This window comes from Vanessa atalanta, chromosome 27, assembly GCF_905147765.1.
Source record: "Vanessa atalanta chromosome 27, ilVanAtal1.2, whole genome shotgun sequence".
Lineage (NCBI taxonomy): Eukaryota > Metazoa > Arthropoda > Insecta > Lepidoptera > Nymphalidae > Vanessa > Vanessa atalanta.
The window spans coordinates 510,318-523,169 of NC_061897.1; the positions used below are offsets into that span (position 1 = coordinate 510,318).

The 12,852-nt window shown below is 38.0% G+C and overlaps 1 protein-coding gene across 2 annotated transcripts in view; it reads left to right on the forward strand.

Annotated features, from left to right (window-relative positions):
- The window catches only part of LOC125074166, a 67,227-nt gene that overhangs the window by 48,735 nt on the left and 5,640 nt on the right, over positions 1-12,852 (forward strand). The window contains exons 3-10 of one of the 2 annotated variants that reach the window (XM_047685409.1): positions 3,323-3,490; positions 4,262-4,334; positions 6,238-6,303; positions 7,363-7,503; positions 8,817-8,891; positions 10,495-10,578; positions 11,217-11,285; positions 12,160-12,245. In XM_047685409.1, coding sequence (XP_047541365.1) covers positions 3,323-3,490; positions 4,262-4,334; positions 6,238-6,303; positions 7,363-7,503; positions 8,817-8,891; positions 10,495-10,578; positions 11,217-11,285; positions 12,160-12,245 — 762 coding nt within the window. The remainder of the gene's footprint in view (positions 1-3,322; positions 3,491-4,261; positions 4,335-6,237; positions 6,304-7,362; positions 7,504-8,816; positions 8,892-10,494; positions 10,579-11,216; positions 11,286-12,159; positions 12,246-12,852) is intronic. The other variant, XM_047685410.1, reaches the window with a different exon arrangement.

Here is a 12,852-nt window from a genome sequence, read left to right on the forward strand (position 1 = left end):
CTTCTGGCAAACCTCTTTGCGGATAATTCCGTAATCAATGATTGTAGTGCGCTGCCACCAACAATTCCTTCATGTGGCTACACGATGCCTGACATCAAAATCAGGCAACGTGATGTACGTGCAGAGCTACAATCACTTGATGTGCGGAAAGCTAGCGGTCCCGATGGAATACCAGCCATAGTGCTGATGAAGTGTGCAGCGGAGCTGTCTCCTGTGTTAACGCGCCTGTTCCAGCTGTCTCTTTCTACAGGATGTGTGCCGGATTCTTGGAGAGAAGCTAATGTGCAAGCGGTTCCCAAAAAAGGGGATCGATCTGACCCGGCAAATTATCGGCCAATAGCTATCACCTCAGTTCTTTGTAAGGTGATGGAACGGATCTTAAACAACCAACTGATCCATTACCTAGAAGATCACTGTCTAATTAATGATCGTCAGTACGGGTTTCGACCAAAACGGTCCACAGGTGATCTTCTAGCGTACGTAACACACCTCTGGGGTGAAGCTATCGATAAGCGTGGAGAGTCGTTGGCCGTCAGCCTCGATATCTCCAAGGCTTTCGACAGAGTCTGGCACAGAAGTCTTCTCTCCAAGCTGCCGGCATACGGTCTGCCGGTTCAGCTCTGCACCTGGATTGCTAGCTTCCTACACAAGCGTAGCCTTCGCGTTCTAGTTGATGGTTGCGCTTCAAAATCCCATGTAGTGAATGCTGGAGTCCCCCAGGGGTCTGTGATATCCCCCACGCTCTTTCTTCTGCATATCAATGATATGCTCTCTCTCGGGAACATGCATTGCTATGCAGATGACAGTACGGTGCACGGGGGATACCACGGACGCGCAGCGGCTGGACGGGCGGAAACTGAGGAGAGACGGAGGGATCTTGTTGTTGAGCTCGATAGGACGTTAGGACTCATCGCCAAATGGGGCTCTGACAATCTTGTTGAGTTTAACGCCAAGAAAACACAGGTGTGCGCTCTCACAGCGAAAAAGTCACCATTTTCCCCTCCTCCTTCCCTCTGTGGCACCACGCTGGAGATACATAGCAAAGTCGCCATACTGGGAATCGACGTTCGGTGCGACCTCAATCCAAAGGATCACATCGAGGCTGTTATAAAAACAGCCTCACGTAAACTCGGAGTCCTGAACAAGGTGCGGCGTTTTTTCACGCCTGCTCAACTGCTCCTGCTGTATAAAACACAGGTACGGTCCTGCGTTGAATATTGCTCGCACCTCTGGGATGGCTCCGCTAAGTACCTACTGGAGGCCTTGGATCGGTTGCAGCGACGTGCGGTTCGCATTATTGGCGATGTAAAGGTCACCAACACCCTCGAGCCTTTACAATTGCGTCGAGAGATAGCGGCACTCAGCGCTTTCTATCGAATGTGTCACGGCGAGTGCTCAGAGGAACTATTCTCCCTTATTCCTGCTTCCCCTTTCCTTCACAAGTCCACGCGTGCTGGTTCTCGATGTCACCGCCTAACTGTGACATTAATTCCATCGCGTACAAAGAAATTTGGCAACTCTTTTCTTTGTCGCACTTCCAAAACATGGAATTCTTTACCAGCGCACGTATTCCCCTCCTCTTATGACCTGGGTTCCTTCAAGCGAGGCGTGAAGAGGCATCTTGCGGGCCGGCAAGGCGGGGGCGGCTAGTGCAGATCACCTTTCCCAACTGCACTAGCCGTCGTCGCGTTTGGACTCTACTACCACTTACCATCAGGTGGAGCAGAGTCATTTGCCCTCCCGGGCAATAAAAAAAAAAATAAAAAAAATAGTTGGAATAGGCTATAGAGGATATGGAGCCCTGCGTGCACATTTCTACCTCTATCGTTTGGTTCACTACCCAAAGAATTTGGTTAAAGAGTATTCTATCATTTGACTTGAGGTTTCATATCGCTTATTGTCACCTGGTTTACTCACGCTTCTAGCAAGCAGCAGCACAGTCAAACAGCAATACGTAGTATTTTTGAGTTCCGGCTTGAGCGGTAAGCGAGCGAGTTTAACTACAGGCACAAGGGACATAACATCTTAGTTCCCGAGGTTAGAGGCGCATTGGCGATGTGAGGCGGTTATGACCACATATCAACCTATTTGCTCGTCCACTTATCCATATTAAATATATAATAAATGTATTAATTAGGAAACATTTAATAAATTTAAATATAAACACATATTACAGATTAAAAAACGTGTTGTTTCAACGAGTACGGGACCAATCAGAGCGTTGCGCTTCATCTTGCCCAATCAACGAACGTAACGTTGCCCAATCAACACGACTGACCGTAACAACATTGTTTAAATAAATAAAAAAAAAGAATCGCATTAATTTGAAATTAATGTGACCTTTATTTCTATACATATTCGATTGGTTTTTCTTTAATTTTATTTTTTGCGATTTCCAGTTGAATAGGCTTAAAACGAAACAGCGTTAATCTTAACAACATGAGATTGAAATTGATTTTTATTCTTATGTATTTAAGGTTTAATTTTCATTGAAGAATTATGACAGGAAATATCAAATATTGTTCGGTTTTAATTTGGCGGTTTGAGGGATTATTTGTACGTCCGGAGGAAACTTGTTATTTTCTTTGCTATTGTTGCGCCGTCACGGATCGTTATTCGTTTTCCATTTGCGTAAGTTTAATTATATTTGAAATGTTTATTTTGAATGTAAAATTGTTACATGGCTGATTTTCTTTATATACGGCTCGAGTACAGTCGACAGAACATACGAGCTAACTACGAATGTTCAAACTCTCCTGAATATTTTAATCGTATAGATATTACCAATTAATTGAAGTACCAGCCTGTACATATACCACTGCTGGGCTAAGGTATCGTCTCCCTTTGAGGAGATGGCTTTGTCTCTTGTACGGGTTAGTGGATACGTATGTGGCAGAATTTCACACGTGCCGGTTTCCTCACGATGTTTTCCTTCACCAAGCACGAGGTGAATTATAAACATAAATTAAGCACATGACAATTCAGTGGTACTTAGTCTGCTTGGTTGGTAAGATGCATGAAAAAAAAAGAAAAAAGTCCGGCTGAGATTCTTTCGCCGGTTCTTCTCAGGTCGCAGGCGTTTATTTCCGAATGGATGGTAGATTTATTTTTCTAGACTTTTTTGACTTTGAGGATAGTTGAGTTGAGGAGGGCTGTGGATGAGATCTAAATCAAAATAATTATGAGGAAGATTTTGTCTCGTTGGATGATATAAACAGGTATTTTTCTTCTGGTACAATATAATGCCGTTTAAATAAAAATAATTATAATTTCCCCTTCTATTCCTTTAAATATATTTTAACGATGAATTATTTTTCCACAGCATCAATAAAATACGAACGCTGGGCGACTTCGCGGGCTGCCGGCGTCTCCGAGAGCTCTACGTGCGGAAGAACGAGATACGTGATCTGGCCGAGATACGACATCTTCGACACCTTCCCGACTTGACCAGTCTCTGGTTGGACGAGAACCCGTGTACTTTACACCCGGAGTGAGTATTCTAACTGTTCCACTAGATAGCGATACTCGTGAAAGGAATCTCTGTTTGTCTTGTGTAGATATTTTCTATGAGCGAAATATAGCGTCGTTACAAGTTTTAATTAAAAATGTAAAGCTATCGGTGCGGACTGTAATTTCTTTTGAGAGGAATTAATAATAACTTTAGTATTAATTTTTTTGATATTTATTTACAAATCAAATTACATCGATATACAACTGCAGCGGACACCCGGCAATCCGACAAATGTTTTGTAAGGCAGTGTCGGCCTATCGAATTTACCTAAGATTATATTCTGGATTTTTTTACAAAAGGATGGGACCTTGTTATCCGACTAATTACATATCCAATGATAATACTCTACGTGTTATACTCTGAAGTATAAAGAAGTGATAGCTATCACATGTGGTCAAATTCAAACTAAGCTATCAAAATCAGTGATTGTCGAAAAGATATTTGACAATAATAGAGACGTCGGATTAGCCAGGGGCCTGATTACCAAATACTTAATCTCTTTTTTGTCGTATTCTATTGAGCTCTGATATTGTAACACATCAGCTCTTTTTAACCCAAAATGTAATGTTGGCATGCTTCTCATGTTTTTACAATGACTGTCGCTGATTCTACCAAAATTTCGGCAATAAATATACATATTGTGTTGTATACATTATTTGATTTACATGTATGGATTCCAACTTAGCTGAAAACATCCAGCTTCGAGACCACCAGACATCTGAAGTGAATTTTCAATTTTATAATTTCCAGGTATCGAATGACGGTGTTGAGGAATCTTCCGAATCTCGAAAAGTTGGACAATGTCGTCGTTCAAGCTGATGAAGTAAGTCCTAACTTATTTCACCATTGATTGTCACCGTGAAAAATATGTCCATTTTTTAATTTGTCAGTTCACCACTAACTATGAGCTTATCATCCTTCAAGGGACAAAAATTAAAGTATTATTAAAATTCTATTAGACATTTGAGGTTTAGTATTGTTTAAGTTCAGTTCGGTTTAGTTTTGTGGTTGGTATTGCTTCGTAGAATAATGAAATGCTAAAATGGTGCTGGTGATCAAATTTACTCGTAAAAGATACTTACAGTTTATAAATATTAGAATTATTAGTAACTACTGGCCTTGTTGCTGATTTCATAGGACATCAGAGTGACCTAATGTTATGCGATTGACTGACTCATTTAAAAAGGTTAAGAATTACACTAGTCACAGTAAAATAAATGGCTGACCTAAGAAGAAGTTCCGAAAGAAACAAAGCTAGTTTATTTTTGGAAATAATTGGGATATTTTTTAAATTTGGAAATACAGTAACATCGGCTTGCAAATATTTTGTTTTTACTGAAAAAACATCTATTCAACTTTGAAAAACTCTTTATTCAATATAGGATTGATGGATTTGCATTATAATATTGATTGTCACACAGAAGTACTTCAGACAGAACAATGAAATGATGTCAAATTATATGATATAAAAAAAGATTACACCTACGACATATATATATGACTTCCTAACAGTTTACTATGAATATATGTATGTACATATGTCTCGCGGCAAGCCCTTGACATTGAAGATGCTCCGCCAAGCATGGAATCAAGTTGTCATGACCCTTTTGTTATTGAACAAGTTCTGTATTAAACCGGTAACCGTCTCGTTAAAGTTGCTAGCATAAAGAATTTAGTTTCTGAGGTCTTTGGATCATAATTTTTTATGTCCAGAAAATCTCCCATGATTTAGGAAGGTGCAGTGTTAAACTGTCGTGTCTCGAAATTTTTTATATCCAAAATATTCGAATCTTTATATATGTGACAGTATATTGCAAATTCAAAGTCCAGTTGAACATGTTCCTCTTCTTCATGGTCGTTCTCTTCATTATTGAAGGTCATGTCTTTGAAAATCCTGCGTGGCATCGGTTGAATGGTTTTTCCATCTCGTTCAGATTTTAGCTTTCCTTAGCACAGTTGTTATGGCGAGGCCAGTGAGAGTCGTTACCCAGGTATCGACGAGTAGGTGTTCGGCCGTGGTGTTTTATCGTCAACTTTGCCCACCACCAAAATATTTTAATTATGTATCATAAATGTTTATGGGGGAGTTAACTTTTTTTTTAAAATCGTAGTTAGAACGTAGATTAAAAATTGATCTTAAGTTAAGCTATGATCAAATAATTACTGTTTAAATACGTTGTCAATTTTATATGTTGCTACTAAGTGAGCCTATAAAGATGGTAATATGAGAATTATTAAATATAAACAAACTTAAGATTTACATATTCCATGCGATTTACTAATAGACATACTATATTATACACTCAAGCAGATCTCGATTAATATATGGTCCAATGTCTAGATATAAGGCCACAGAATCCGATGTTCTGGGTTCAAAACCCCAGATCGGGCCAATACAAAGTTATTAGGGTTTTCTATCTAAAAAAATCTCAGTAACACCCCGCAGTCTGGATTTTAGAAGATTTTTGAAGTTCGTAAAGCTGTCGGAACCTGCACTTTCCGATCGTGTCGAATTTTCTATCCCATCGGACAAGGAGCGTCAAGGAACAGGGCACTACAATATTTTCGGCGTAGGTGTCTAATCTCGCCTTGACTGGAATCGATAAGTACGTCATCATCACCAATTTTTTTAATAATGCACTCGAACACTATTCCATTCGACTAATTTTAAATATCTTTTAATCTTTTGACTTCCGAAATTCTGATCACATTCAACAAATTTTCAGGTGCAAGAGGCGATGCGACGCGGCGTCCACATTCCAGACTCTGACGATGAAGGATACCCCCAGCAGGTGAGAAATACAATCGATTTGTGATCATGGTATATGTATGCTCTGCTGTTACTCTTTACTAAATGGCGCTGCGATACTAGGACTTCTACACCGTTTTAACGACCATTGAGACAATCTATTTTCATGGCTAAATCGCTGGACCGAAATTATCATATTTGGTATGCAAGATAAGCAAGCTCAAGGAAAGCGTCGTCGGCCACCCTAGTAGATAGGAGAAGCCGCGGGTGGAAAATAATTGGTTGAGAAATACAATGAAATAGTTTTTGCTCTTGTTCGTATTCTATACGATGACGCACTCATTCGATTAAAGCTGAAACTTTGTACGGTTATTGTAACTCATAATAAGATTTATTATCTTCAGAGTTACGTGGTTTCGTTAACCGAACTGTCGCATCATCACTTTACAAAGTTCTTAAATGACGGGAGCCCACGTGACACATTTGACAATAAATCCATTTTAAAAATAACAATGTTACAAAATGTTTTTAAGAAATACATATTTGAATCTGTTTACGATATATTATTAAATCACTAATAAAAAAGTCAATAATACTGTCGATAAGATTAGGATCCTCAGACGCAAATACGAACGACAGGATATATATAGCTCTGAATGTTGTATAGGCTGTGAGTTCTGATTAGTTGAACGATGCTTTGTCTTCTTCTTTCGACTATTAAGTAAATGACGATAGAAAGAGAGATCAGTGTTTAACTAAACACCCGCTAAATTACGTTTGTAAATTTGCTTTACATAGATTGGAATTAATTATGATTACTGTTATGTATTTTTAAAATAAGTTTGGAGGTTTAATTGCAGTTATTGTAATACATTAGCCATTACTTGTATAATACTTGGAATTCGTTTGAGATATTCGTTTTGGTGTCTCTCAGGGTCGTATTCTAGGACCGTTATTATTTAAAATGTATAATTGTGGTAAAAAGAAAGCAACAATCAGAGAAATATTACAAATCGCTTCGGATAACGGCACTTGACAATTATAAGGTCGTAGATAATTAGTTTATTCTGTGAAATAAGTAAGAATTTGATTTTGATTACAGCAAGAATCATACGGTCAGTACCGCAGACAGCGGTCTTGCGAGTCGAGCCCCGAGCGCGAGCCCGAGCTGTACTACGCGCGGTCCGCGGCGCCGCCCGCGCCCGCGCACCCCGCGCACCCCGCGCACGCGCACCGACACGAGGTGAGCCCACTCTATGATATACACGTGTCGTCTATTTAACGAGGAATGAATTTGCATGATTTATGTTGAATGTATAAATAAATATATCATGTGATAGATCTCTGAAACATTCATTTCATTTTTGAAATAAAATCACGTTACTTACGACTTTTTGTACTTATATTACAGAAGTTTTATGTGTTTGGACGCATGTATTTTTAATACGCGATATGTCAATATTATATGCCATATTGATATGATTCGCTTTATATCTAAAATGTTTATATAAAACATTACATCGTAATTTTATATTTCTTCTATGTATGTTATATGTATGTGTATTTCGTATCACTAATATAATAAACTATTAATGTTTGTGCTAATCACAGTGGACATACCACAGATTTGGAGTAGGCTTGATACCGCACCAAGCGTGCCCGAAGTTTAGACCGCCCGGCCCGAAATTGGACGCGAAATACTTCAGTTTGGGTCTTTGTAATTGTGCCGTTGTAAACTGTAAAAACTCTTCTTGGGTCATAAATTAAGTCAAGGGGGGTATTACCTACCATAGCTAATTAAATTGGTTGCTTAAAATGCTGTCATTAATTTTAGAATCATTTTAAATGTTCAAGTATGTCATCGTAGGTTTAAAAAACACGACACGCTCGGTTTTTATACGATCTAATGAAGATGCGGCATCTAGCGTACTCTAAATCTTTGGGACGGACATATTTGGCAGTTTGGATATTTCCGGTTATATCTGGTTTTTTTAAGTTTTAACTAGATCCGAATTGTAGAGCATACGAATATAAGTGCATAGTATAAGTATATAGTATAGTATATATAATATTAATATAACAACATAGAAAATTAATGAACTTTTTCTACATCGACTCGGCCGGGAATCGAGCCCGGGACCTCGGAGTGGCGTACCCATGAAAACCGGTGTACCCACTACTCGACCGCGGAGGTGTAATCTACGATAGTTTTTGTTAATTTCGTTGACCAGTTATCGGGTTGAGCAAGTGAGGTCGACCAATGGGGATGAAGTTGTTAGTTTAGTCTTAGTCTTAGTTTTAAAATGTGTTCACGGTATTTTAACTTTTGTTATTGTTTTATTTTATTTCTTGTTTTATTTGATCACGTGCTCGTTTCTTATATTGTAATACGGCTATATGCTTGGTAAGCTCATGGTTATATTTGATAGTAGTTTTTAGTACTCGTAGTGACTTGATTTTGTGGTCACAATAGTGATAGAGATTAATTGTTTACAACTGCCAAATATGTAGTAGGCGTGAATGTGTACTGTATGTGTACGTGCAACTAACTCGTAGTGGGCGCAGGGAAGGGACAGTCCGGCGGAGCCCGAGCCCGCGACCGAGCCCCCGCGCTCTCCGCCCACTCAGCAGGTCTGTTTATAATACATTTGTTTTTAAATTATCACTAGCTATGTCTTTAGAAGTGATTTATTAGTCTAATCTCTTCGATTAGGTGTAAAACTTGTGTTAAGTGGACGTCAGTAAAAAAAAAACATAATGGTACGGAAGGTAAGGTGACCATAAGTCACTAAAAAAGTTTGGACTAATTTAATCTATATTTTACTATACACTGTACTACATTTATTCGAAACACCATCGGCATGTTCAAAAAATATTTAGTAAAAGTAGGGAACAAGTTCTTTTTCAGTGTGGTGTGTGTGTACACCACTAGACGCGTTTTCATTATACATTTATAACAACCAAACTAAACAGCGTACTCCTATATATATATAAATCTTTTAAACACACTACATTATACTACGCTACGTAATGTCTTGACATTATTCTAAAGTAATCACTGAACTGTTCTACACTTCTTTATATAAAACTTAATACAATTATACAAGTACCTACCTGTATTCGAATGATGCGCTTTTATATACAATGATTCAATCCTTAATAGCGTCGTGTTTCAGACGCTATGATATATCAAATATTATATTTTTATTATATATAAGTAAGTAAGTACAATATATTCAGCCACTACAAAAGCATGCTACTATAATATACATATAATAGTATGTAAATTTGAAATATATAGAACGGTATTATTATGTTTATTTACGCGATATATTGTCCACGTCAATGTAAATCTTGAACGTAGATAACGGGTTCAAAACTCTACAGTTATCACTGAATCATTATTTTCTTTTTTCTTCTGTAGTATGTCAAACCACTTATGACAGACAGGGACAGAGATATTTATGATTATATTATTTTTTGTTTTTATTTTTAATATATAGATTCGCATGTTCTGTTGTCTGCTGTATAATTAATACGTACTTAACATGTTTGTGTTTAATATGAGTAATAATTGAACAGAAAATATTGCCCTAATAAATAATTGTTTTGGTTAATTTAAAAACTAATACAGGTGTTTTTAATATTCATTAATCATTCTATGCTTGTGTATAGTAGAATTGTCTACGAGGCGTAATTTTATATATACGATTGGCTTGCTACTTACAGTTCACAGGGCTACGAATAACGGATAGTTGGGTAAATGTTTAAGAATGACAGATTCTAGTGTCTTTATAGCAAAATTGCAAACGTCAATCAGACAATTATACTATAAAGAAATTGAATAGATATTCGAATATAGGAACAGGGCTTCAGACAAGAGATAAACGATTTGATTTTTATGCATGTAAGTTAGTGAATCGTAAAGAGATTTTTAGAAAAATATATTATGATACGTTCCAATGGTGCGAGGAGTTAAGATAAACAAACCTTAGGTTTACATATTCCATGCGATATGCCAATAGATCTGTTGTATCGTGCACTACAAACAGCTCTTGATAAATATATATTTATTTATAATACGTTTCAAGGTCAAATTTAGTTTATTTAAATTAACTCGTCCTGCCATTGGAATAGACACAAGTCGATGCGACATTAAGTAAATTAGTAGTATTAGTAATTCGTTAATATTAGTAAGTTAGCGAGTGTATCGGCGTGTGCGTTGTGCCCGCAGTGCCCCGCGTCGCCGGCGCGCCGCGCGTCGCCCGACGCCGACGAGCGCTACGACCACCCCGCCATGACCACCTCGCAGTACGAGGTGAGCCCCTACGCACTGACGTGTCATCTTAACCCGACCCGTGTGAAGGCGGATCGGGTAGCGAGTAATACTTTGTATTTTATATTATCCCATCAAAAACATAAATGTAAAAATGAGAGTCAAGTTAAATATTATGATATATACCTTGGTTGTTGTCTTCAACGACAAAAGAAGTGAGATCTAAATTTGTGCCAAGCTAAATAGCCCTTTCTGAAATTTATTTATAACTACATAAAATATCATTTCTTCTTATAACTTGGGATAATATATTGTTGCCTAAGGTCTGACTTGGCTAGTTCTTACCCCGAGAAGGATTTATCCTTCTCGGGGTAAGGTTTTCGTTTCCATGATAAAACTCCGCAGATATTTTTAACTTTTCCGATCCATAAACTCAAAACATTTGTTAAAATAACATTAATAAATAAAGCATGTTATATTATTTAACACAAGATTATACAGATCACAAAAAAGCGTGGAGCTAATAATTTTTGACTTTCAGACAACATTTGACATAATACTTTGTATTTCAAATATTGCAACAGATAGTTTTACGTTTACGACAATTGTGTAAAATGATTTTTCAAAAGTGCTCGTATAAAGTGTATTTTGGTTTTGAGTAACCGTTTGTTCCCGTGCAGCCGCGCGGCGGGCCGCGCTCGCCGGACGCGGCCGCGCTCCGCCACTCCGTGTCGGCGCACAGCGTCAAGGTAAGCACTGCACGGTGAAACAGACACAGTACGATGGATATCAGTGACGAGCGGGGGGAAATCAGAGAGGGGTGGGGGCAACGGCTGGACGCTTAATCGGCCTCTAAACGTTGCATTTAAGAACTTACATCATAAAAGTATGTTTTGATGAAATATTAACGCGGACGGACAGTACAAAGAGTGGTGAATTATCGTTTGCTCGGGGCTTGACCTAACTGAGTGATTGCTTTTAGCAGATTTAACACCTTAAAAGAAAACAAAAACTATTAGATTTTTTTTTTTTAGCATTAGCAGCCTGTAAATTTTCCCACTGCTGGGCTAAAGGCCTCCTCTCCCTTTGAGGAGAAGGTTTGGAGCATATTCCACCACGCTGCTCCAATGCGGGTTGGCGAAATACACATGTGGCAGAATTTCGTTGAAATTAGACACATGCAGGTTTCCTCACGATGTTTTCCTTCACCGCCGAGCACGAGATGAATTATAAACACAAATTAAGCACATGAAATTTCAGTGGTGCCTGCCTGGGTTTGAACCCGAAATCATCGGTTAAGATGCACGCGTTCTAACCACTGGGCCATCTCGGCTCTTTAGAATAATTAAGTTTACTAAGATTTGTCACGGAAGAACTTGATGTTTTTAGAGGGGGGCTTGAGTCTCTTACACCCTCAAATCCGCCACTTCGTACTCCACAAACTCATGTGAGATTTATGTTATATATTTATGTATATTATTGTAATCATTTTCTTTTACCAAAATCATGTAATTCTGTCTACGACTATATTTGATAAGACAAGATATAATTGTAAACGCTTTTGATTAGGATTAAATAATCAAATGTATTTATATATAATATTTTGTGTGCTTGTGTCGGTAGGAGTACTCGTATCCCACGAACGGCGAGTGGAGACACAGCGGGAACGCGCTCACGTCGCCGCACGAACACTGCTCCGATAGAGACAGGTGACATCCCGCTCTCTTCGCGCCGCACTCTTAATTAAATACTGACCGAAATCAAAATCACTAACTTTAAATTTGAGACGTTGCGACCATGTACGTTAAAAAATGAATAAATCCTAATTTAACTTTTTGATGCATCGACGTATATTTTTGGTGTAGTTACCATATTTTCGAAATTGCTGTTAAATTGTAACTGAAAATCGCAAGACAAAATTAAAACTGTGTGGTTTTGTCTTAAATATATAACCTTTTAGTTTTATGAAATAAAAGAAATGTATTTTCGTTCATTAATTTAAAAACGGGACGCCCGACAGAAGTGGTAACTTAAAAAAAAACAGTCTGTCCGAAATAAGTGAGAGAAGAACCTGCCTACCGCTGCCGTATGCGTAAGAGGAAGGGAAGACTGATGCCGTAACGCGTTACGTAACGAAACGGCTTACCCCCCCCCCCCCTCCATAAGAAGTTATCACTTCAAAATGTTTTTTAATGTATTTTTACTCAACTAGAGTCAGCATTTTAAAATATGTTATTTTATAAAATTTTGATTTCGGTTGTTGATTTACTAAGAGCGCTATATACATATACAACTATATGTATTTGTATATATATA